Here is a 24251-nt window from a genome sequence, read left to right as displayed (position 1 = left end):
GACCTCATATGTGTGACGCAAGTGCTCTTCCACTGAGCTACATCCCCATCCCATCAACCTTTTACTTTTGACTATTTTATAGATATAATTATAAATATATATAACATAAATATTTATAGTGTCTTGCCATCCTTGTTCAGTTTTAAACACCCTTTATGTAGCAGCGTCTCCATTCTTAACCCTGCTTCTCTGTTGCCCCTTTAGCAGGGGCAGTCTACAGCCCAGTTGTACTAGGTTGTGGGGAGGCCAAAGAAGGTGCTGGAGACAGCATGGGAGACATGGTTTATCGGGGAAAGCTTCTAACAGATCAGTGACGGCTCCAGGAAGAGTTCCGTGGCAACAGACTGAACAGATAGCATCTGGGCCCCTGAAGGTGCTTCTCCAAGCAGTACCTCTCTTTCTCCTGGTGTTTTGCCTGGTGGCTCTGGCCAAACAAGTGACATGTATCCTTTCCACAGAGCCCTCAGTTCTCTGCCCAGCCCCATTCAGGGAGGAGGCTTACATGTTAGACTGAGGAAGCAGTGACATCAGCATTAGTTTGTGTGTATGACCAGCATACATGCAAGAAAGTAGCTTTTTACAGATAACACTAACTTGCCCTAGTGCCCAGTGTGCATAGAGAAAGCCAGTGTCCTTCAAGATGATATGTATCTGCACTTTCCAGCCTAGCCTTGATCTCATTGGTCCCTTAATTTTGCTAGGTTTTTGTAAACAGAAAGGGAGCATTCAGGATCATGGTGTTTTACTGTCCCCCTTTTCTTTAAGGGACAATATAGCAGGAATGGCAGATTTAGATGAGTGCCATTAAGCAAGCATATGAACAGTCCATGTGTTGTTTGTCACATCACTTCCAGGAATACTTATTTCCAGGAAAGGACAGTGGCTTGAGACTGGGTATTATAGAACAAATCCCAGGCTGAGTTTCTCATCCATCAAGAAGATTATATAACAGTGACTGGCTATTTCAGGGCTTTGAATGGTAACCCAAGTCTACCCAAAAAGAAATTTGGAAATCAGCTAATGTTTGTATACATAGAACGTCCCAATAAAAGATAGAGCCAATAAAGTTTGACATTAAGGGAATGTAAGCCATGTTCTTCATTCAAAGCCTTAGAGCTTAGCCCACATATGTGCTGAAATGTCTGCTCTCTGGTTTTGCTCTATTTTTTATTTCTAGGAATTCATTTACGCCCTTATCAACTGGAGGGAGTCAACTGGCTAGCCCAGCGATTCCACTGTCAAAATGGCTGCATCCTGGGAGATGAGATGGGCCTTGGTAAGACCTGCCAGGTATGTTACTGTGAAGAAGCACTGTTTACCTACACCGAAACACCTCCTCACAACTCATTACCATATATATATATATATATATATATATTTTTTTTTTTTTTTGGTACCCCAGATTGAACTCAGGTGCACTTAAACACTTAATCATATATCCAGCCCTTTTTGTATTTTATTTGAAGACAGTGTCTCACTTAGTTGCTTAGTGCCTCGCTAAATTGCTAAGATTGGCTTTGAACTCATGATCCTCCTGCCTTAGCCTCTGCGCTGGAGCAGCAGGACCTGGCTCCCGTCCCTGCGCAGCCCTGAGGCGGGCTGTGCAGTGCACCCTGGGGCTCTGCAGCCCCCACGGTCTCCCTTCTGCAGTTCCAGGTCTCCTCAGTCACACACAGTGCTAAAGTACTAAACAAACAACTTAGAAATGAGCCAGTCATATGTGTTACACGGCACGCTTCCGAGTAGCATGATTGAGGTCCCTTCCTTCAGCATGCCGGCCAGTCACGCAGGAGAAGCTGTGTGCAAAGATCCCAGGCCCCTGCAGCGTCAGGCGGCCACTGGGGCCCTGGAGATGTCCTGGGGCGTGTGGCTGACAGCTGTATGGTGTTGTGACGGAAGCCTTCAGTCTTGTCCTCAGAGTCTTGCAGCTATCGTTAGAGCTTTCAGTAAAACAGTGTCTGCTGTGGCCCCACCCGTGTCACTCTTTGGCAAGGCACCTTGCCTCTCCATGGCCTGGCTCCTGGCGCTCTGCTCCTCTGTGTGTGGATGCTGGCCCTGTCCCAGTCCCCTATTTCCTCTGGGCCTGTTAGGCTGCTGCAGTTTCCCCTTAGAAGTGCCAGCAGAATGCAAGTGTCCTGGGCCTGGCACCCTGGTGTTCCTTTTGTCAGCAGCGGTGCCTTGAAGCTGTCCCCTTAGGTTCTCCAGTGGGTCTGATCGGAGTGTTGCAGTGGCTTCCCGTGGCCCAGGACAGGATACAAGTGCCTGTCGGGCCCTGTGACTCACCCATGGGCTAGGGTGGCCTTGTGTCTCTCTGACCCTGACCGGTAGTGGGGGTGAAGGTTCAGGCCTTGTACACCCAGCGTCGTGTGCAGCATGGTGCAGACCTGGAGGCGAGTCGGGCCTTCTGGCAGGGACTGCATTTGTCTTGTGTCCTGTGGTGCTAGTCCTGTTGCTGCGTGCAGAGGTGGTCGAGAGCACTTGCTGACAAGTCGGGATGAATTTGGGCATGGGATTTTTGTAGAGTCATATCAGGGAAACCACAGTTAGTAGGCCCAGCTGTGCACACGCGGGCACAGGGCGGGTGCTCACTCCTCCGAGGTGGGGTGCTTCTGCAGGTTCTGATTTCATGGTGCTTTCTTTCAGTGGTAATCAAGACAGCCGAGGTGGCAGCGCCCTTGCCCAATGGGCAGCAGACCCTGCCAACACAGCATGGATGGAGAGTGAGTATCCTGAGCCCTCTCTTTGGTCAGATCAGAAGCTTTAACATTTCTCACTTATTTAAAGCTGGGAATGTCCCTAGGTTCCCTGACAGGCCGTCGTTTCTACAGGTGATCACATCTGGCACTTGCTACCTCTCCGTTGCACCTCTTGGTATGGTCTTTGGTTGGGAAACTAACGTGTTGACTTGCAGCCCTGTTGGTCACTCTGCTGGGATGGCAAGGCATTCCTGCTGGCAATTCCTAGGAGCCACTTTGTCCTGGACGGTTTTGACTAGAGGTGGCAGTGGTTCAGCCAGCCATGGACAGATTGCAATTCCACATGTGGTTTGATGTCCCAGGATGAGGCCCTTCCCTTCGTTCAGCATGCCCGCCAGCATGCCACATCTAGCATACGTTTTAGATAGATTCATTTCTTTAATTTTTAACGAAAAGTAAAGATTGCTTTTTGATTGTGCCTTCTCTGACCCACTGGTCCTCTGACGCTTGCACATCGACTTGGGGGAAACCTCGGCACCTGCTGCTGAGCACTGGATTACCTCCTGCAAATCCTCACACTGCTCTGCTCATGACTTTGCAGAACACAGATCCTGGCTTAACTAGCTGGTTCTGCCAGGAGCTGCTGAATCACGATCATCGCAGAATTAAATCATCATCTGGCTCTTTGCTGGTGGTTTTATTTCCAATGCAAAATCTTCCCCAGTTCCTCCTGTTACTCACTTACACAGTCCAGTTAATTAGAAGAGCTATACTTGAAAGGTAGTGCTGTGAACAAGTGTCCTTCACCCCTGTCTCAGAAAGGGGCAGTGTTTGCTGGGGCTGCAGTTGTAGTGCCCTCGTGACCCTGAGCTCGCCAGTGACAGCAGCTGCAATGTTCCCAGCTCTGGGCAGCGATGGCAGGGTGCAGGGGGAGCTTCTGCTCGTGTCCTGTACAGGGAGCCCTCATCCTGGGTTTTCCTACGGGAAGACTTGGCAGTTGGAGTGGTCCTTTATAGAGAATGGAACACTGATAAGTGAGTGAGTGTTTTAGAAAAGTAACCCAGGCTGGGTGCATGGCCATGCCTGTAATCCCAGCAGCTCAGGAGGCTGAAATAGGAGATCACAGTTTAAAGCCAGCCTCAGCAAAAGCAAGGTACTAAGCACCTCAGTGAGACCCTGTCTCTAAAGAAAATACAAAATAGGGCTGGGGATGTGGCTCAGTAGTCGAGTGCCCCTGAGTTCAATCCCTGGTACCCACTCTGCAGCCCGCCATCCCCCGCTTCAAAAAAAAAAAGTAATAGCAAGGTCCTTCTGTGAAACAGACACTTTTCAGTCAATGCCAAGGTCACTGCTGCTCTGACGAGGCTGTCTTATACAGCATGTACCATGTGGCCTGTGCTGCCCGCTCCTGAGGAAACTCACCTTCACGGAGCAGGAGTGGTGCAGGAGGTGCCAGCTGAGACATTCGTCCCCCATGTGTACCTTGCAAGCACCGTGGGGCCGTCGGTCATGTCAATGCTTTCCTGTTTTACATGGCACAAGTGGTTCCCCCTTTATTTCCAAAACTCTGGACGTCACTTTTGTACTTGGTACATCAGAAGGCTTTACGGCCACAGTCTTGTGTAGGATAGCCATGCAGAGGTGAATAATTGAACACAGGTCATAGGACAGGTCACCTGTTGTGGCCTTCCACAGCTTGTCCACAGAGTGGCATCTCTCATTCCAAACAAAAGAGTCCTCCCCAACTGCAGTGTTTGTCCCGTGGTGGGCCAAAGAAGCCCACTAAAGTGGCTTTTCAAGCCAGTGTGGCTTCTCAGGGGACAGTGGGCCTGGGAGCTCTAGGTGCCTGTGGTTCCTTCAGGGTGGCCCTTACAGCTTCTACCCTTTTGTTGCAGATCCAGAGGAAGCCATTTACGATGACGTGCCCAGGGAGAATTCAGACTCGGAACCAGGTTTGCTCTTTCTGGACCTGAGCTTAGCAGTCTTTCCCTCTGGGTGCGGAGGGGCTCCTGAGCATGCACACAACCCCGGGGCCAGGTGCATGTGTGTTCTGTGTTCACATTCCACATATGGTCCGTGGCTCGCTGCTGTGGTGTGGTAGAACACTGGTGTGCATGCACATATGTGTGGACAGCACGTGAAGCAGGAGTGAAAGATGTGGACGGTAGGAACAAAGACATCAGACCCTTGGTGGCCAAGAAGCCCCAGCCTGTGTCTGAAGATGACATCAGTGGGAAAATGGGGAGAATCAGGACTGGGTGGCATCACTAAGAATTTTCTAGGGTTACAGGAAGACCTAAATTCTCAGAAATACCGACTCAACCCAGGATTAGTTAAACGCCAGTCCATACTAGGCTAATGCCGCAGAGCGGAGCCCCAGATCCAGTGGGAACATGCAGGGCGGCTGGGACCGCAGCCCACGGCGAATCTGCAGTTAGGACCTAGGGGGACAGCCCTCTCCATCTGGGAGACAGCACCAGGGAGTGAGGGAGTGGCTGCTCTCTGAACCTGGACTTGCAGGTTCCTTCAAGAAGGAAGATCTGCTGGCCACAGCCTGGGGAGCTTGCCCCCTTGTGGATGCTGAGGACATACTTAATGTCAGGCTTCTGAGGACGCAGTGCTGAGCCTAGAGGAAAGTGAGGGGAAGAAGAGGTCGAGGCGCATGTGTAGCCTTGCAAGCCCAGGGCCACCCATAACGGTGGCAGCTCCGCGGGGCTCAGCCCTGGGTGGCCCTGGGCTGGGAGGGCGCTGCTGCACCAAGCCCTGAGGCCACCTTTACAGCTGGCCGGGCTCCTTGGTTGCCTCCTTTCGCTTGGTGGCCTGTGAGGGTCCAGTGTGTTTCATGGGTGACTGCTAAGAGAGTGAAATGCAGTGTGCAATGACAAACCGTCGTTCTGGCTGAAGGTAGAAGTGTAAGTTAAGACAGAGTAGCAGTGGTCTGAGAAAGACTGCAGAAGTCCAGACACTGGTTCTCACGGAAAACGGGAGTCGGATCCAGTTGCCAGTGGGAGACGTCCTCAGAGGGATAAAATGGAGAGCTGTGTCTCTCGTGAGAGAGAGAGAGGGATGCAGAAGATCTGAAGTAACTGGTAGGAAAAGAAATGCCCGGGCTCTGTGAGGCGGCTACTGGGGCCGCTGTGGAGCACCGTCGTGGGTCTGCAGTGCTGAGCCCGGGTTTCCTGACAGCATAGCCCCAGGATACCTAGAGCCCACTCTGACCTGGTTCCATCACTGTAGGAGGGGCAGCCCTCCCCTGTGGAAGGATGCAGGGCCAGTGAGCGTAGAAGGTGAGTCTGAGGGACAGAAAGGATGCACGGAGCCCTGGAGCGAGTTCCCAGTGTGCCACAAAGAAGAACAGTGTCAGAGAATTGCTGTTTAGGTCTCCTCCCTGGGTACCAGTCCAATAAGATGGGTAAAAACCACAGACATTTGGGAATTATCAATCACTACTCTGCTACTTGTCAGTTTGAAAACAATGAAAATCAGAAGTAATTTGACTTGAATAATCTAGAAATGTGTAGGGTAGATTTAAGATAATAAAGCTCTCTACATAATAGCATATGTTAAAAATGGATTGCAAAGTCCTGAGTCTGGGTACAGTCCAGTCACGAGAACAGACAGCAGAGTACACTAAGGATGGTGGGAGGGAGGAAAGAAGATACCGGAAAGTGATAAAACAGAATGACACAGCAGCAGGGTTTCAGCAGAGCCCAGGCAGTCCTTGGAAAAGTAGAGACAGGCCCGCCCTGGTGGTGCCCTCAGGGGGAGAAGCGGAGAAGGGGAGCAGGGGGAAGACTGTAGAAGACCCAGAGTGTAGGTGCAGCATGTATTTGAAGAAGCCATAGCTTTTCCTCGATAAATTAAAACCCTTAAGTTACGTTTTTCTGTAAGAGTCAGCTGTATCTGAAATTGAAAGCATTAATCTGCAATAATCGAGGATGCTGAATCCATGGCTTGGCTCACATGCAGAACAGTCCCCAGACACAGAGCTGGCCCATGAGCTGCAGGAACGAGCGACCCTCCAGTGCACCCTGTTCCTGTGATGGCAGACGGGTGAGGCTCTAAACTCAAGATGTAGTGTAAACTTGCAAACCCCTCCCTCGAAATCTGGGTGTCCCAGATAAGACAGGAAATGAGTCCAGTGGTGTCCCAGAAATAAGCAGAATCCCACTTAGCCTGGTGGGTGTGTCCTGGGAGTCGGGTCCTTTCTACAGGGTGAGGGAAAACGCACTTCAGTGGCTGTGGGGAAGACTACAGGAGAAGGGGCCTTTCCCAGCCTGACCAGGAATGTGTTCCTGAAATCCGTCAGACTTCTCAGAGGTGGAGTGTCGGATACTCATTAGTTCATCCATTTCTGGAGTGCCTGGGGCCTGTCCACCCCAGGAGGAGCTGTGCCCCTCTCGGGATTCCCCTGCAGGCCAACAGTCCCACCTGGGCCTCTTGATAAGGGCAATTGCCTGGAGCAGGTGATTTATGTAAGTGCAAATAAGGGGGGGCCCCAGCTCACTGCCTACAGGCCAGCTCATCTACCTGGTAGGGTCACTGGCCCTGCCAGGTAGCCTGTGCCCTGGGTCTGCCAGGAGGTGGCTGCCAGGGATGGCTGTGGTCCTGGTTGCCCGTGCCCCCTTTGTGAGGATAGCACTGCAGAGAGTTGATGCTCAGGGACCAACTGCCCTGGTTCTCCTTTGCAAGGAAATTCTGCTCACAAACCTTCCCCAAACCTTGTGGCTGTGGGAGCCAAGTGTCTTCGTGTCTCTTTCAAGGTCTGGAAGTATCTTGTTCCTGATGGTCCTCTGAGGTCAGCATGACACTTCCCTGGCCAGGATCATGCTGCCCACTGGAGCTGATGCTCTTTGCCTCGAGTGTCCTGCGGGCCCTCGAGGTTTTGAAGAACACTTGGTATTTCCTGGGTAGTGGCTCACGTCTGTTTCAGCCCTTTGGGCCACTGTGACAGAGTGCAGTAGCCTAGGTGTCTTAGAGACCCGAGGCATCGCTTGTGTGCAGGTTGGTGTCAGGGCCCCCTCCCTGGTTGCACTCTGCCTTCTCCCTGCGTCCTCTGCGGAGGAGGCAGGCTGCCCCTGGGTCTCCCTACGAAGGGCCCTGATCGCATGCTGAGAACTCTGCCCTCAGGACCACCTGCTGACGCCATGGCAGTGGGGATGCGGTGCCCACACGTGAGGCTTGGCATGAACAGTCAGGCCATGCTTGAGAACCTGTGGCCCCCGCAGGTGGACCTCCAGAAACTCATGGCCCAGGGCCCAGCCCGACTGGTAAAGGGCAAGAGGTGGGGAGGCTCAGGAAGCACAGCGCAGATGAGCCCAGACAGGCTGAGTGTGGACTGGGCAGTGTCCAGCCACGGGCACGGGTCAGCGCTGGTGGTGCCCGTGTCCTTCGGGACAGCACCAGCAGGAGTGACCTGTGCTGACCTGGAGGACCGAGGCTGGTCAGCTAAATGGTCAGCAGTCACTTCTGCCTCTAGTGAGACCAGTGAGGCCTCCGGGCAGGTGTCTGGGTAGGCAGCAGGCGTGCCCGCCACCCTGTGCCTTTTCACCCGTTCAGAGTTCCACGCTCCCGTGTCTCTGAATGAAGCCGATGCAGTGAGCTCGGAGACTCCCTCCTTGGACTCCGAGTCCCAGGGGCCAGGCGCCTCATGCCTCTAGGACAGCTGCCCTTGCGCCCAGGTTCCTCCTAGAGTCTGCCTGGTGGCGTTGGCCTGGTCAGCATGTGGGAGGGCACTGAGGGGCTCAGCAGAATCTTGGAGCCACAGAGGCCACCCCCTGCCGGCTCCTCAAGCTGTGCAGCTGCTGTGTATACCTAGATCCCTCCTGGACTTGTGGCCCAGCAGGCCCTGGGCTGCGGCTGGAGGGACGGGCGAGCAGGCGCTATGGGGGCTGGGTTCAGTCCTCAGTTTTGGAAACCGTGAGTCGGAACCCAGGAATTGCAGAGGGTAGATGTTCACGTCGTCATCCACCCTCCAGCGGGGCAAGCCCTGACCTGTGGGAGGCGAAGGAGCCCTGGGGGAGGATCTGGAACTTCCAGGGATTTAAAGTGGCCATTTCCAGCAGAGGCAGACGCCGCCTTCCCCCTGAGGAGTGTGTTCCTCCTGTTCAGGGTTCTTACTCCAGGTTTTGCCACAGTGAAGGACTGAGGTTGCGTGGTAGAGGTCGTAGAGATGCGGATTTGTCTTGATGCAGGAAATGCCATCTTCCAGGTAGACTGCCCTTAGGTGACCATCTAAGCAGAAGGCTGCCTTCCGTCCTTTGTCCTTGGTAAACTTCAGCCTCATGCAGAGCCACGTGTGCCCCCGAGACGCACAGTTGGGATCAGGAAGGCATGTGTTTGGGGTCTGAGGACGTCCTGGAGCCAGCGGCCACCACTGCGGGGGAGCACCTGTGTCGGTGCTTCAGTATTTCATCTGCGTAGAGGAAATCAGCAGCTGTTTGTCACCCCTCCTCCTAGCCACCCAGCCAGCATCTGCCGTCTCTCTGCCCACCTGCCATCTGCCCATCATCGAGCTGTCTGTCATCTTTCTATGCTGTCTGTACTTCCCTGTGACTTTCCTTCACGGAAAGTTTGCTGTTGCTAACAAGTTACTTGGTGTCATTGTGGGGGCTCCCACAGAGCAACATCCCTGGGAAACGGATGGGGTTGGGGACCTATGAGAACCACCGAGGAGCTGCCCAGTGGAGGAGCCGCTAAGTGGCGCCTTTCCAAGAAGCGTGTCGGGCACTGGGATGTGTCCCGCCCCTGGGCTAGATGGCGAGGTAAAATCACGGCCAGGCTGGTGTGCTGCCTCTCCATTGTAATGTTGTCTTGGTGTTTGTGCACTCAGATGAAATGATTTATGACGACGTGGAGAACGGAGATGAAGGTGGAAACAGTTCTCTGGAGTATGGGTGGAGTTCGAGTGAATTTGAAAGCTACGAAGAGCAGAGTGACTCAGAATGCAGGAACGGAGTCCCCAGGCCCTTCCTGCGCAGCAGCCACAAGAAGCAGGTAGGTGTGGGTCTGGCTTGGGTGGCTGTCCCCCCATCAGCACATGCACGGGCTGTGAGATGTGGATTTTATTCACAGGGCACTTATGGGATTGTTTTTAAGACCTCGACATTCAGTTTGGGGAGAACATGAGGTATCTTTGCGTGGGGTGAATGATCATAGGTAATTGGGACATTACACCTTCTTAAGCTCCATCGCTGAAAGGACCCCAGGCAGGCTCCCTGTCCAGGCGTTGTGTGGGTCCTGGTGGTGCTCTGTGGCTCCTGCTTGCTGGGTGTGCCAGGCCCACGCAGCCGGTGGCCTGACGGGTGCCGCTCTGTGTCCTTCAGTGGAGTCCTGAGAGCCCGTGTCTCCCCACAGGCAGAAAGACTCTGGACGTGTGGAGGGATGAGTCCCGGCGCCCCAGGCGGCCTGAGACCACATTTTCCTAAGGAGAACTTTAAATGTTTTTGTGGAAATCCTACAGGTGGGGTCCAGGGAGGAACTTGGAACCCTCCAGGAGTGAACTCCAGAGATGGTGGGGCTGTGCGTGGCTGCAGCCTCCTCCCCGAGGCTCCTCTGCATTGAGGCCTTTACCATGGGTGGGGGCCCAGTTTTTGTTGGTGGGGGTCTTCTGGCCAGGTGTGGGAGGGTCTCTGGGTACCAGTGTGTCCAGTCCCACAGACCAGGGTGTGGTCACAGGCAGGCCACAGGCAGCCCTGCTCTGAGGCCGGACACCTTTGTCCTGTGACTAGTGGCCGTGGCCAGGTTTGTCCCGCTCCCCAGTGACCCCACAACCAGAGGCCACATTCCAGATGCGGTTCCCGTCTCTGTGGCTGGCAGGTTACAGGGCTGCTTGGAGCTGATGTGTTCTCTGAACTCGAGTTGTGAGCGTGGTCAGCTCAGCTGCTCAGGTTTGTTACCAGGCTCCTTCTAGACACCGGGGCAGCAGGGGGCTGGGTCAGACCTTCCTGACGGCAGCTGAGGTTTCAAGAGCAGTTCTCGGGTGTAGCATTCAAGGTGGCCTGGAGCACATGAGGGAAACACTTGGTTCTGTCCTGTGGCTTATGTGGCAGCTGGGCCTGTTGGGCATCACGCGACCACTCTGCCCTCCGAGGGGACTGTGTTCCCACTTGAGCCCCCAGCACACCAGCAAGGATGTCAGAGAGGGTGCAGTGACTGGGCAGCCCTTCCCTGCTTGGAGGAGCATGCAGGGCCGCACGGGCCTGGCCTGTGGACGTGGAGCCCTGCGAGGCAGCCAAACTGGGTTTCCTGCCAGGAGTACCAGGTGGGGTGTGCACAGGCAGATCAGGTCTCTAGCCTATGAGTTTATATTTTAAAACTGCCAGAGTAAAACGATGAGTGGTGGGAGTCAGGAGGCATCTCAGGCTTTTGTTAAACACGGTCACAGTTTCTCTGGTGGACATGAGAAACGCCCCCAGAGGAGCAGAGGGCTTGGGGGTGTGCATTTGAGATGCTGGTCAGTGCAAAAGAGCCCAGCCCAGCCGGTCAGTGAGAGCCCGGAGCGGCGTGGAGGCAGTCCTACAGGCAGCGTTCCCGTGTGGGGGCTGATGCAGAGGCCTGGTGCTGCCCAGGCCACGGCTGTCCTCCCAGGTGCTGCTGAGTGACGTCGGGTGCTGATGGGTGTGTGGTGCACTTGCCACCTTGGTGGCCAGGGCAGTGTCCTCTGGTGGAGTCTCCGGCACACAGACCTTCACCTCTCCATCAGCAGGGCTGGGCCCAGGAGAGGGGCCAGTGTCCTTCGCCCTGAGGTGCCCTGTGCAGGCAGGGCCTGTTTTGAAGCTGTGTCTCTTTATGCCACAGCTTTCCCATGACCTCACCCGTTTAAAGGCGCACTGTGAGGAGAAGGTGAGAGGCTTGGTGGCGAGCATGGTGGGCACCATGGAGGGGCGGCAGCTGCAGCGCAGGCGCCAGCGCAAGGTAGTGTGGCTCTTCCCAACCATGGCCAGAGATGCTGCCCGCAGACCACCGGGCACCCGGCCTCTGTACCACTGGGCTGGAGCAGTGTTCGGGTGCACATGGCACCTCTGGTTTCGATGCTGGCCTCTGTGTGCCTTCTACACTCCTTGCCTCGTGAGCAACGGGAGCCGCAGGAGGTCTGCAAGGGTGGTGTTGAGCCTGTGTGCCAGGCAGCGGGTCAGAGGCACAGATCTCCCCAAGGGCAAGACAGGCCCTTGCTGTGCGGTTTGGATAATATAGGAGTTTCCCATAAATACGACATTGAAGATGATGTGTCGTGGGTTTATTTTTTAAAAATTAATAAAAGTAGTCGGAGATTCTCAGTTTTAATTTCTGCTGCAGTCACTTTCTGTTAATAAAACCCAGATAAACTCATGCTCCTAGGAGTCTCCTTTGGCTTGGAAGGGCTGGGGCGTAGCTCAGTGGTAGGGCACATGCTTAGCACCCACGAGGCCCCAGCACCACAAAGAATACTCATAACGACAGTTTTTAAGGGAGTAAAGAATAGCTCCCAGGCCAAGACGTTTCAGAACTGCTGGGTGTGGACACTGCAAAGGTCAGTTCTTTGGATGTGTTTTAAAAGAGCACTGTCAAGTAATTCCCCTCAACCGCATCTTGACCCTGCGCTGTGCGTGACGTGTCCTTCCCTGAATAGCCCTTAGCGGCAGGAGGCCCTTCTGGTTGACTCCACAGGACCGAGCAGAGCCAGGGTGGCAGGTCTGGGATGGTGGGTTGCCTCCAGGGCCTCCTAGGGGTCCCAGGCCCTGGGGAAGGGGTGCAGTGCAGAGTAGCCCACTTAGCCGAGCTTGGATCAGAAGACGTGAAACCAGACCCGGTGGACAACTTTCATTCAGGAAGAAGAAAATCCTGCAGAGCCAGGAGGCCTGGGCAGGGATATGGCCAGGGATGAGCCCCAGGCCACGCTGCTTTGCCACCCAGCATGGGGCTGTCCTGTCCAGCAGCCATCCTCAGCTTCACACATGGTCAGGCTGGGCACCAGGTGCAGGGAGCCGCCCAGCTCTGGGGTGAGGAAGGAGCAGGACCTAGAGGGACCTGCAGTGAGTGGATGTGAGGCCCCCCAGGGTGAGGGGCAGAGGCATGTGTGAGAAGCCACCCAGCCACGTAGGCTGGCCAGCCGTGGATGGTCCACTGTTGTGCAGGCGTGCAGCGGGCTAGAGTGGCTTCCGTGTTTTGGTAGTTGGAGAGAATGGCCCAGTTCAGGCTGGGAGCTGGAGTCTGGGTGCCTGTGGGTGTGTCTCACAGACTGGGGTGAGCATGTTGGATGGCAGCCAGAGGTGCCCATAGGAAGGAGCCCGGGGCCTTGGGGAGAACCCTTCAGGGCTGCCAGCTCACCGCAGTGCCCTGTCACATGAAGGGGGCAGAGGTGGGGCCGTGGGCTGCATGGGGCCGTCTGGTCCCCTGAAGGGCCACTTGGGTGTACTCGGAAAGAGGACGTTGAGCAGGCACTGGCCAGTCCCTCAAGCGTCAGGTCTTCAGGGTGGAAGTCAGTCCCAGCACGAGCCCAGGGCTCCTGAGTGCTGTTGGCAGTTGCCTTAGGGGATGTCGAGTGACTACTTGTCCCTCACTTCTTCCCCACGTGTCTACCACCGCCTGACCACCTTGCCTTTGGCTCCATGCTCTGGAGGGGTCTGGTGACCATTATAGAGGCACCGCTAAGAAGCTGACCATGCCTGCTCATGGGCATCTCAGGAAGGGCCCTGCGGAGAACGCAGGAGGTTGGAGCCGCGTGAGTGCAGTGGGCCGTCCCGCCGCGTGGTGCCGGGCGTGCCTTGGCCAGCTTGGCCTCTGTGGCTTCAGTGCCAGGGGCTCTGCCGAGCTCTGTCTGAGTGAGAGGGGTAGAGTGAGGTCTGGCGTTCAGAGGCCGCAGCAGGGCGGGCGCTGTCCCAGGTCCCTGTTTACCTTTCATTTTTACAGATAAATGAGATAGAAAAAGCCACAGAGCCATACACACTCGGGCACCGCCTCAAGCCAGCCTACTTGACAGTACTCTTTTAAAACGCCCAGCCCAGCGGCCCAAGTCCTGGGTGCCTCCTCACCCACTCCCTCTCTCCCTGCAGATGCAGAAGCTCATGAAGGCGGCCAGGGAGGGCACCAAGGACGGGCTGGAGAAGACGAGAGCCGCGGTGAAGAGGGGCCGCTCCTTCATCAGGACCAAGTCCCTCCTATCTCAAGGTCAGGACCCCGAACTTGTGCCATGTGACCCAAGTTCCTTGGCCTCCGCGGTCCTGGAGCTGGCCCTTCTTGCTGGAGAGGTTTGGGTCAGCCCAGCTACCCCAACCTGCCCCCTCAAGTGGAGGGGTCCCTCACTGCTAGGCTGAGAGTCCCCAGGTCACCACAGGGGCACACACAGTAAGCAGAAGACAGTAAAGGAGGGCTCTGGGCAGCCGACTCCGTGCTCTCCCCCAGTGGGGCCGCCATTCCCCCCCCTCTGTGCTGTCCCCCCATCTCATGCCCTTTCCTACACAGGACAGTGGCCAGGGACCCCGGTGAGTTTCCTGAGCCTGCACAGTGGTTGTGTGGACAGGCTCCTGGTGGTTTTCCTGTGGGGACAGTCACAAGCCAAGCATGCAGCTGTCTCGGCGGGATTCTGGTACCTCTTCACTGGGTCAGATTTTCGCGTTTTCCTAGGTCTTGCCTTGGGACCCTGGACACAGTATGGCGTGCTGGCAGTGAGCTGCAGGCCGGGTCACTGACGTCCGAGGGAGTCCTCCCTGCACGGACACCAGGGTTGGGCTGTGGGAGGGCCGTGGAGCTCCGCGGCCCTGACGGGTCTGGAGCACCTGTTTCCTGGATGGCTGTATCCACACACGGGAAGACACTCGAGTGTTCACGCGCTGGTGGGTGGGTGCCTGCTGTCCTGGCACCCTGCCCTCTGTCCACTCAGTCGCCACTGCCTGCCTTTGGTCCCCAGCTGCACACACCAGGGCCCTCCCAGGGGGTCCCAGGTCTTACCGCAGTCTCCGTCAGGTTACTTTGTCCTGAAGTGTTCTGAATGCCATCTCTTGTGGAATTTTGAGGAATGTGTAGTAATTGCAGTCTTTGCAGCAACAACTCTTACAAGTTTGTGTTGTTGTGGTCCTTTTACAAAGAGCCAGTCTGTGATGTGGTAAAGTCAGTATATGTTCACAGGAGCCACAATTAAGATGAAAACAGTTTTCAGGAGCTACTGGAATAATCCTCATGTCTTAAAATTGATCATAGATGGCAAAGGGAGAAAAAAAAAATTAGTGGTTTCTATCTGGTCATCTTTGGGTGAAGGGAAAAGAGAACTTAAAAAGCAAGAATAATGCCACAGAGTTTGAGGGGATTTACGGGCAGGGCATGAACTTTTGGACGGGGTTTGAGTTCTTTTCCAAGTTCTTTTGAGTTCTTTTCTGTTCCACGTTGTAGCATGGTGCAGACCATGGACAGATGGAGAGATGAGTGGACAGATAGATGGCTGATGGGTGGGTGATGGATACAAGAACCAGGGATGACGGCTGGATAGGTGAAGGGCAGATGGATGGATGACAGACGGACAGTTAGGGTCAGGGGTGAGTGAGAGATGGACCAGTGTATAGACGGAGAGAGTGACTAAACAACATCGACAGGTGATGTGTCGGTGACAGGCAAGGAAGGCAACATAAAGATGCTAAGCGGGATGGTCAAGAGTTTTTTAAAAGTTAAAAAGGATACCTAGGAGCTGTCAATTTTCTGCCCGAAAGGCAGGTTGACGTTTCCCTAGTACCGAGGGGGAGGCTGAGGGAGCGGAGAGGAAGGGTGAGGCCAGGGGAACAGAGAGGGTGGGGGAGGGTGGGGGAGGCCGGGGCAGCAGAGAGGGTTGGAGGAGACCCGGGAAGCCGAGAGGTACGGGGGAGGTTGGGGGAGTGGAGAGGAACGGGGTGGGGGGGGAGTGAGGGATGGGGGGGGTTGGGGGATCGGAGAGGAACAGGGCGGGGGGGGTTTGGGGGAGCGGAGAGGAACTGGGGAGGGAGAGAAGAGTGGCCAAGAGAAGAGCAGGCTATGAACGGACAGCAAGTGTGTGTGACTCCGGGTTTGCAGACTAGGTCTGCAGGGCTTGTGTGAGTGGAGGCTCCTACACCCCTGCCTGTCTACTTCCTGTACCATGCATGGGGTCCAGGATGATGTCCCACTCTAGGTGTGTGTAGGACTCAGCAGCGGAGGCCACTGCAGGCCGGAGGGCACTGGCCCAGCAACCCCAGCTCCTGGCCATTCAGCTGTCCTAGCTGAACAGCGATTCCCTGGAGCCCTCGGTTTTGAAAGGTTCAGAGCAAAGCTAGGTCCTTGGCCCCCATGCCAATCCTGTTCCAAAGGCTGTGATTCTGCCTATGTGCAGGAACAGGAGGCTTTATAGAGGAGATTCAGAGAAAATGACATTAGGAGGAGAGGATCAGGGAGAAGACCAGGGAAAAGAAGATCAGGGAGGAGAAATTTAGGGAAAAAGAAAAAAATACTTAAGTTTCAAAGCCCCAAGGGATATAGTCAAAGCATCAAGTGAACCCCTGTCACAGTAGTGTCCTGCCAAGGCTTGTCCAACCCCCAGGTCTGCCACTGGGATGGAGCTCCTCATTTGGTCCAGTGAGGCACTTACTGAAGGGAAAGGAGGAGCGAGACGGTAAATGAGAAATGAAAGATGGAGGCCAGGCAGACATACACTGGAGAGTTGATTTGTCACAGTTGACAATAAAGGCCATCTCTACAGGAGAGATGCAAAACAGGCTTGGGTTCTGGGACTTTCATGGGGGAGTGGAGAGGGATGGGGGAGAAGGTCAAGTATGGGGTTGGTATGAGGGAGTGGTGAGCCTTTCTCAGAAACGCCCTTGGGCAGGAAAGTGACACTTTTTCTTTAAGATGGCCATCCAGGGGCTGGGGTTGTGGCTCAGCAGTAGAGCACCCGCCTTGCACATGGGAGACCCTGGGTTCGATCCTCAGCACCACATAGAAATATATGAATGAAATAAAAATATTGTGTCCAACTACAACTAAAAAATAAATATTAAGAAAAAAGATGGCCATCCAGATGCTAAGCAAGGACCCCATGCTGCCTTGGAGCCCATTCTCTGCTCTTTGTGAAATGGCAGTGCTAGTAGCTAATGAGGTCTTCCTGGCCATGCAGGAAGAACTAGGGAGATTGGAAGGCGAGACGGAAATTCAACCCAAAGGGGAAGAAATGGAGAGGCAGAGAGAAAGAGAGCACAGGAAGAGAGAAAGAGAAAGGGTAGAGAGAGGAGAGAAAGAAGAGGAAGAGGACAGAGGAGAGAGCTTCTGCCTACACAAGCTTTGGCTTAAGAAGGGTGGCATAGGGGACGTGGCTGGTGCTGATTGGCAGGGTGACTCAGCGAGCAGACACTGGATCCTGTGGGGATTGGTCAAGGAGACCTGAATTTGGTGCTCTTGGCTTGGCGCCCTTTGGAGAGGAGGGGGAAGGGTAAAGGATTCCATGATGTCTCAGAAGGGGGGTCTCCCACACACCCAACAGAGATAATGCAGAGGAAGGGCTTTGGGCACTCCCTCACAGCACGGCAGCTCTAAAGGCCAGAGCTGGGTCTGGGCTGCTGCTGCCCTCCAGCACTAGGATGCGGTGTTTTCCATTCAGCTTGCTTCTTAGAGTCAGGTTCCCATGGTTCGATTTTGCTATTGTTAGCTGCATTCTTCGCGGGAGTTTTGTCTTTAAAGGTTAAACTGGAGGGGGTGCTTTTGAATTCCCTTTCTTTTCGCCTTTGAAAAATGGGAAAAAGGTAACATGACTAGCTGGGAAGGCTGTGTGCTGAGCATACTTTACGCCCCTGCTTCCGGGGATGGAGGAAGCCCTTGTTCATTTCCAGAAAAAGACCACTGGTTTCTGAGGACACTGCGTCCTGCCTGTCACCCTCCTTGTCCCATGCATGTTGTGCCTAGCAGAGTGGCTGTGGACTGGACCAGAACCTCCCTGGTCTGGCTCCTCCACCAGACCTGTGTCCTTCAAGTCAGTTGCCCTCCTTGGTGGTCCACTTCCCCTTGTTTATTCCTTCTGTTTTGCACATTCTCTTCCTCGACCTTGATTGCCGCAGTCCGGCTGCAGCAAAGTAACTGGGGGGGTGACGAACAACTTGTGTACATTGATACAGCAGGAGTGGGAGCCATTTGTTGTAGGACGGGAGGGGTATATGTACATTCCACACAGCTTATCTAATTAACATAAACTAGATACAGCAGTCAACCAATAAGGAATCTCCACACTTAATGGCTCGATGGCGTTACTTCACAAACCACTCCCTCTGGCAAAATGCCAGGCGCCATCTTGACTTGTTTACACCCTAACACTTGGATTGGTCATTGTTGGGAAGACACTGGACCCTCTCTTGTCCCCCCACCCAATCTGGGCATGTTACTTGATATGTCAATTCTAGCTGCCCACGAAGGTGGACGTTACCTGCAGTGGCATGGAATCTGGGAGATTGCTTTGGGTCTTGCATTTTAATATCGCATACCAGTTCAGCACCTTGACCTCATGTGTTCCTAGCATCTCAGGACGCACATGCACACACACGCGGGGGGCCTGACCCTTGAGATGGTGTGTGGGGGCTGAGTTTTGGAAGGAAGAATGGGGGAGATTTGAAGATGTGAGGATCATTTTAGAATGAAAAGTCTGCTCAGCCCTTGCCTGTGAGCCAGCCAAGGTCAAGGTCAAGGTCATGCTGTGGCTACTGGGTTACTCAGTCCTGTTTGTCTCCAACCCCAGCCACACCTGTATTGTAAGAAACATATACTTTTCCGTAGGTGTTCTGGAAGGATTTGTTTTTCTTATTTTTATGAATTAAATGTGTAGTCTGTTTTGTAAAGAGAATGATGATTCCATGAATCTTGGTTATTCTGGAATCTTAACAGCAGGCGTTTCCTCTCTGGAAAATGCTCTTTGTCCACCAGGTGGCACTGCAGCACCCTCAGCCACTATCACTCAGTTGGACCTTGGCTAGTGTGTGAGGTGTAGCGTGTATCCACCTGTGGTGTGTATCTACATGTGTGGCGTGATATCTGCGTTTGTGTGCACATGTGAGGTGTGAGGTGTGTATACACATGTTAGGTGTGGCTGTACATGTGTGGCATGTACGTGTGTGAGGTGTAGCATGTGCACATATGTGGGATGGCATGCGCACTGTGAAGTATGATGTGTGTATGTGTGTAGGGTGCAACATGTGCATTGTGTGAGGTGTGGCATGTGTGTACGTGGGCATGCACACGCAGGCCCTGGTGCAGCTCTGCTGTGACACCCTGCCTGGTTTTCCACACATGGGCCGACTCCTGCTGCAGTGCTCAGGTGACATGCCAGGTGTTGGTGTCAGCCTCTTGCAGGCACCTCAAGGCCCAGGTTTGCACTCCTGGGGCTTCAGTGCTGAGAGGCAGAGCAGGGAGATGTGTGAGCTTTGGGAAGGCAAGCACCCTCTGTGACCGGAGTGACTCTTCCCCTGCACACCTGGCGTCACAGGGGGACCTTTGCATGGTCACAGGGTCTTTGGGCAGAAAGGAAACCACAGAACCAGTTCCTCCACACTCAGCAAGCTCTCTGTGTTCCCATGACTTTGGAATAATGTTTGACCAAAACTGCAACTGGCTTTTTATAATTAATTATACACGAACTATCATCTAACGGCGTTGGGCACATGAAGTACAATTGTTAATTCAGCTTACTATTGTTACGTTAGTGACTTTATCTGTTTTTAGTACTACGGTTTTATTTTTCCTGCTGTAGTTATGGTTTATAATTTGAGACTTAAAAGGTCATACAATTATATTAATAGAGGAATTTTATACCTGTAATGCTACTGAACAAAACATTTAAAATATTTAAGAGGATTTTGGAGGTTTTCTGTACCTACTATTTAAAAAACAAAACTTAGGAACCAGGCACGATAGCACACACCTATAATCCCAGTGGCTCAGGAGGCTGAGGCAGGAGGATCTCGAGTTCAAAGCCAGCCTCAGCAATAGTGAAGCCCCCAAGCAACTCAGTGAGACCCTGCCTCTAAATAAAATACAAAATAGGGCTGGGGATGTGGCTCAGTGGTCGAGTGCCCCTGAGTTCAGTCCCTGGTACCAAAAAAAAAAAAAAAAAACTTACTTTCAGCAACAAATCTCAACTTAGTATTAAAGTTTATTTGTATGTATCTGAAGCAATTTTCTCCCATTCTGTTTCCAAATTTCTAATAGGTTGTGAGAAGATATATTCTGGGTTCCATTGTTGAAAGTGAAAAGAACTATGTTGATGCTCTTAAGAGGATTCTGGAGGTACCACTTGTTTTTATCACCCTTGTTTACTTAGGTACTTTTGATCACACATGTTTTACATGCACCTGTAAGTTTTATATATTCATGAACACATAGTATTCAAGTTTGAAAACTCTGGAAGTGTTGTCTGTGTTCTGGCGTCGGGTGTCCTGCTGTCTGTCTTGAAGTCAGGGTCACTGGCTGAGCTATTCTCAGGTGTTCTTTCCCTCCCTCGACCCGTCTGTGCTGCACTTGCTGTGGCTTCAGCAATATGAGAAGCTGCTGTCGGAGACGGAACCGCGGCTCCTGAGTGACAGGAAGCGGAAGGTGGTGTTCTACCGGGTCAGGGAGATCCTGCAGTGCCACTCCCATGTTCCAGATCGCGCTGGCCAGCTGCGTGTCCGAGTGGGATGCCGTGGAGACCATTGGCGACGTCTTTGTGGCTTCGGTAATCCAGCCGCTACCCAAAGCCCTGGGGCTTGTGCGAGTCCCCTTCCCCTTGTGTGCTGTTTGGCCACGGATGCATGGCATCGTCATGTAGGATCAGGGCTGCGCCCCCAGAGCACTGGAGAGCCACAGGACCCGGTTCGGAGGTGGCAGTGCCCTGACCCAGTGCATTCAAGGGAACAACCAGGGGCCTTCCAGGGAGGCCGGGGGAGCCAGAGAGGGTCAGGCAAAGGGTGTGCCTGGATCTGCTTGAGGTCGTGCCATGTTGGTCTTGGACGCACCAGCGTCGCTGGCTCTGCTGGTGAGTTGCGGAAGGAGGACCCACTTGTTGGTGGCATTGCAGAGGGTCAGGAAGTGCCCTCTCGCTGGGCCCTCCTGCCTCCGTCTTACTTTCTGGGCTCAGAGTCGCCCAGGCCTGGGAAGGTAGAACACATGTGGTAGGAAGACACGTGATGTTGTCCTCAATGTGTGTAGGTCCAGGTCTGGGCCCCACAGCACAGCAAGGAAAGTCATGTTGCAACAGCTTCATTGACGTTTCCTGGCAGGAGAAGCAGCTGCCAGAAACCCCTGCGCTGAGTTCCTGCCTGGGCAGCTTTGGGCCATTTTATCCCGGCCCTAGTGGGGTCTTCCCTGTCATGTGCTGGCTGGATTTCTGCCTCCACCTAGAAGCTGTGGAGAGAACAAAGGGGTTTCTGTAATCGTTTAAGAAAGTGATGCTACCAGTGGGTGTAAGCTTGGAGTTTTCAAGTGCTTATTTAACGAATGCTATTCTCATGGCGAAAGGCAGATTTTCTTTGTAGGATGTTTTGAAGATAATGTGGAAACCAAGTTCTTACCAAAAGATCCGCACGATACCCTTCACAGAACCTTATGGCAGACAGAAGAATACTGGATACTTACTTTACGTTTTCTGCCTGGGCTCTGTATTTATTTCAGATTTACCCTGGAAACCTGTTTTAAGGTGGGGGCCTTTTGTAAGCTGCCATTGAGGTGGCAGCCTGCCTCTCTCAGTAGCAGTCACCCTGGTCCCTACTGGGGTTGTGGTGCTGACTTTCTGAGGACACACAGATCCTCAGGGAAGAACATGGAACGATTTTCAAGTCTCTGGAATTGATGCCAGGGGCAACTGTACCTGCTTCTTGAAACGTGTGTGTCTTTAGGAAAATGAACGCACAGGGTAGGGGACCCGAGCCTGAGAAGCATTGTTGTCCTGCCCTGTGTTCCTGGGGAAGGTGGACGCCCGTGTCTCAGAGAGCTGGACCACCACCTAGTGATCCTTGCTCTCTAGTGCAGGTTGAGTCCAGCAAGGGCAGCTAGGCAGGAAGCAGAGAGGGCCGTCTGTGGGGCGGGAGGTCATCACAGTGGAAACCCAGATCAGCACAGTTTAGAATAAGGACTGAGAGGGGGAGGTGGGGGAGGTGAGGCCAGCCAGCCACAGGGAGCTCCACAGTGGGCAGAGGGAAGGCCGCAGGACCCTGGCAGGCCTGGAGGGCCACCCTGGGCTGGGGGGCAGTGCTTGGACGCCACGTGTCGCCCTCCCCCTTGCCACAGTTCTCCAAGTCCATGGTGCTGGACGCCTACAGCGAGTACGTGAACAACTTCAGCACAGCCGTGGCCTTGCTCAAGAAGACCTGTGCCGCGAAGCCTGCTTTCCTGGAATTCCTGAAGGTGAGCACGTGGCCCCGGGGTTGGGTGCCCGTGGAAGGCGAGTTCAGGGGAAGCACTCAGGGTGCCCTTTGCAGACCCCGCCCTGCAGGCATGGAGTTGTAACAGAGGTGGCTGTACCCACAGAGCCTTAGCTATGGTTTTGGGCCTCAAAGGTAGCTTTTGAAAGTAACTCTTGTCCATCCTTGAAAGCATACAGTGGACAGACAATGAAGGTCAGCTCCCACAGCTGCCTTGGCCACCTTCCTGGGGTGAAGGAAGCCTAGGCAAGATTTTGGGTTGGAGATGCCCCTCTGAGTCAGGGTGGCAAGCAGAGCCCTGGGAAGGCAGACCCCGAGGAGAGTCCCCATGTGGCCGGGTGGGGGTCCTGTGCCTCCTGGCGCCTGCTGGAGCAAGCGCCGGGCCCTGCTGACTCTGGATTTGCATGGTGGACAGTGGTTCCCCAGCAGGCACTGGAGTGAGGTCAGGTAGCCACGCAGGAGGCTGCGGCCAGGGCGCGTGCACAGCACTGTCCTCTAAGCCGAGTGTCCCCGCCTCCCTTATCGCCAGAGTGGCCCTTCGCAGTTGCCCAGGCGGGGGGCTGCAGTGCCGAGTCCCGAGGCTGTCTGTGTCTGTCTCTTGGGGGAAGAAGCGTGACGAGTAGCCATCTCACTTCCTCTGAGGACGTGGCTGCAGCCTCTGAGGTGTCGGCCGTGGTGTGGAGGCCACGCAGCACCACGGATGGGTGTGCTGGCTGTCCTGCATCTTGGGGTGGCACAGCTAGCCATGCTCTAGGGCACTGTGTGGCTGCCCATGCTGGGAGAGCTGACGACACCAGGTGCAGCCCCAAGTCGGGACTGCCCACAGCCTCAGCTGGTCAGTGGTCCAACCCAGTTGATATCTCCTGCGAGGCACAGAGAGGTGGGCCCAGGTGACCCTTGGGCACCAGGACCTTCTTCTGCTCCAAGCGGCAGAGAGGCGGGCATCCTCTCCTGGGGCCAGACTGGCCAGGACTGAGCCAGGCACCTAAGTGGAAAACATGGCCCTTCTGGGAAAGCAGTGGCCCCAGGCTCTCCCCAGAAGAGGGCACGGAGTGTTTCTCACAGGTGGATGGACGTCTTTCCTCCTGGAGTAAGGGCCGCCTGCAGGTCTGGATACCTGTCGGGGCACCCCATCTGTGTGATGGGAATGCAGCCCAGCAGGTGGCTGGCCTCTGGAGTGAGCCGTGCTCTCCCCACAGCAGAGCCAGGAGAGCAGTCCCGACAGGGTCACACTCCACAGCCTGATGATGAAGCCCATCCAGAGGTTCCCGCAGTTCATCCTCCTGCTCCAGGTAAGGCTAGCCCACTCTCACATTGTGCACCGAAGCACCCTCTGTGCCATTTGGTGGCAGGATGGGCAGGGCACGTGGGATCCCTGCAAGAGACTTGCAGTCTGCAGGCAGTCGCAGGGCCCTGGCACCTGCCAGCGGATGGGCCTCACCTGGAGGGTGGCTGAGTGTCTCCTGATGGTGCTCTCAGGCACTTTTCATGGGGAATGGCAGGACACAGTCACCTGTAGCCCCCAGGTGACAGCCCCCTCACCGCCCTGTGTTCACGGGAGCTGCGCCTCTGTGTCCTCAGTCTGGCTGTGGTGCAGGAGGGTTAGACCCAGCCGTCTGCTCCGACTGCCTTCCTCTCCAGGCTCAGTCGCGACTTTGGTCACAGGGGAGTTGCGGGTGCTTCCTTTCCCTCGAGCACTTGGCCCCCGCAGGGTCATTGTGGGTCTCATTGAGTGTGTGCCAGGAGGTGGGGAGGCCACAGAGCGGGGAGAGCTGGGGAGCCCTCAGAATGGATGCTGTTAGATCACTGTTCTCTGTGGACACAGTACGCGGCGCCCCAGAACAATGACAATAGTGACATTGAAATCACTGACCACAGACAGATGTGACTGCAGTGCGAACTTGAGATATCGTGGGAGTGACCAGGGTGGGGCATGGGTGAGAGCCGGCGGTGCTGTTGGGGGAGAGGCTCAGCAGGCCTGCCAGGTCTGCCTGTGCGCGCCCCGAGAGCTCTGCTGTCCGGAGCAGGTTTGGGAGGCGCTGGGCACTTGGCCCTGCTGGGCACCGCATGGCACTGCTGCACACTCACCACTGCTGGGAAACCCAGGGGAAAGGGTTATTGAGGACGCATCTGTGCATGGGTAGGTGTGCCAGGCTCTAGATGAGAAAGGCACCAACCACTTGGTCACATTCGTAGAGACCGT

At 54.6% G+C, this 24251-nt stretch overlaps 1 protein-coding gene across 1 annotated transcript in view; it reads left to right on the top strand.

Annotated features, from left to right (window-relative positions):
* Positions 1–1771: 1771 nt before the first annotated feature.
* Positions 1772–24251, top strand: part of LOC308635063 (rho guanine nucleotide exchange factor 10-like) — a gene marked incomplete at its 5' end in the record, with an annotated part of 28311 nt that continues 5831 nt past the window's right edge. Inside the window, 14 exon segments of the mRNA XM_081269324.1 lie at positions 1772–1884; positions 2644–2720; positions 4592–4648; positions 9529–9692; positions 11496–11677; positions 12478–12676; positions 13730–13924; positions 14139–14158; positions 14301–14469; positions 19860–19937; positions 20184–20285; positions 20287–20364; positions 21915–22031; positions 23248–23340. Of these exon segments, the coding sequence (XP_081125450.1) occupies positions 1772–1884; positions 2644–2720; positions 4592–4648; positions 9529–9692; positions 11496–11677; positions 12478–12676; positions 13730–13924; positions 14139–14158; positions 14301–14469; positions 19860–19937; positions 20184–20285; positions 20287–20364; positions 21915–22031; positions 23248–23340 (1644 nt within the window).

This window comes from Spermophilus citellus (assembly GCF_964194105.1).
Source record: "Spermophilus citellus genome assembly, chromosome: 16".
Lineage (NCBI taxonomy): Eukaryota > Metazoa > Chordata > Mammalia > Rodentia > Sciuridae > Spermophilus > Spermophilus citellus.
Note: the sequence above shows the minus strand (reverse complement) of the source record. Positions and strands in the feature narration are given on the sequence as shown.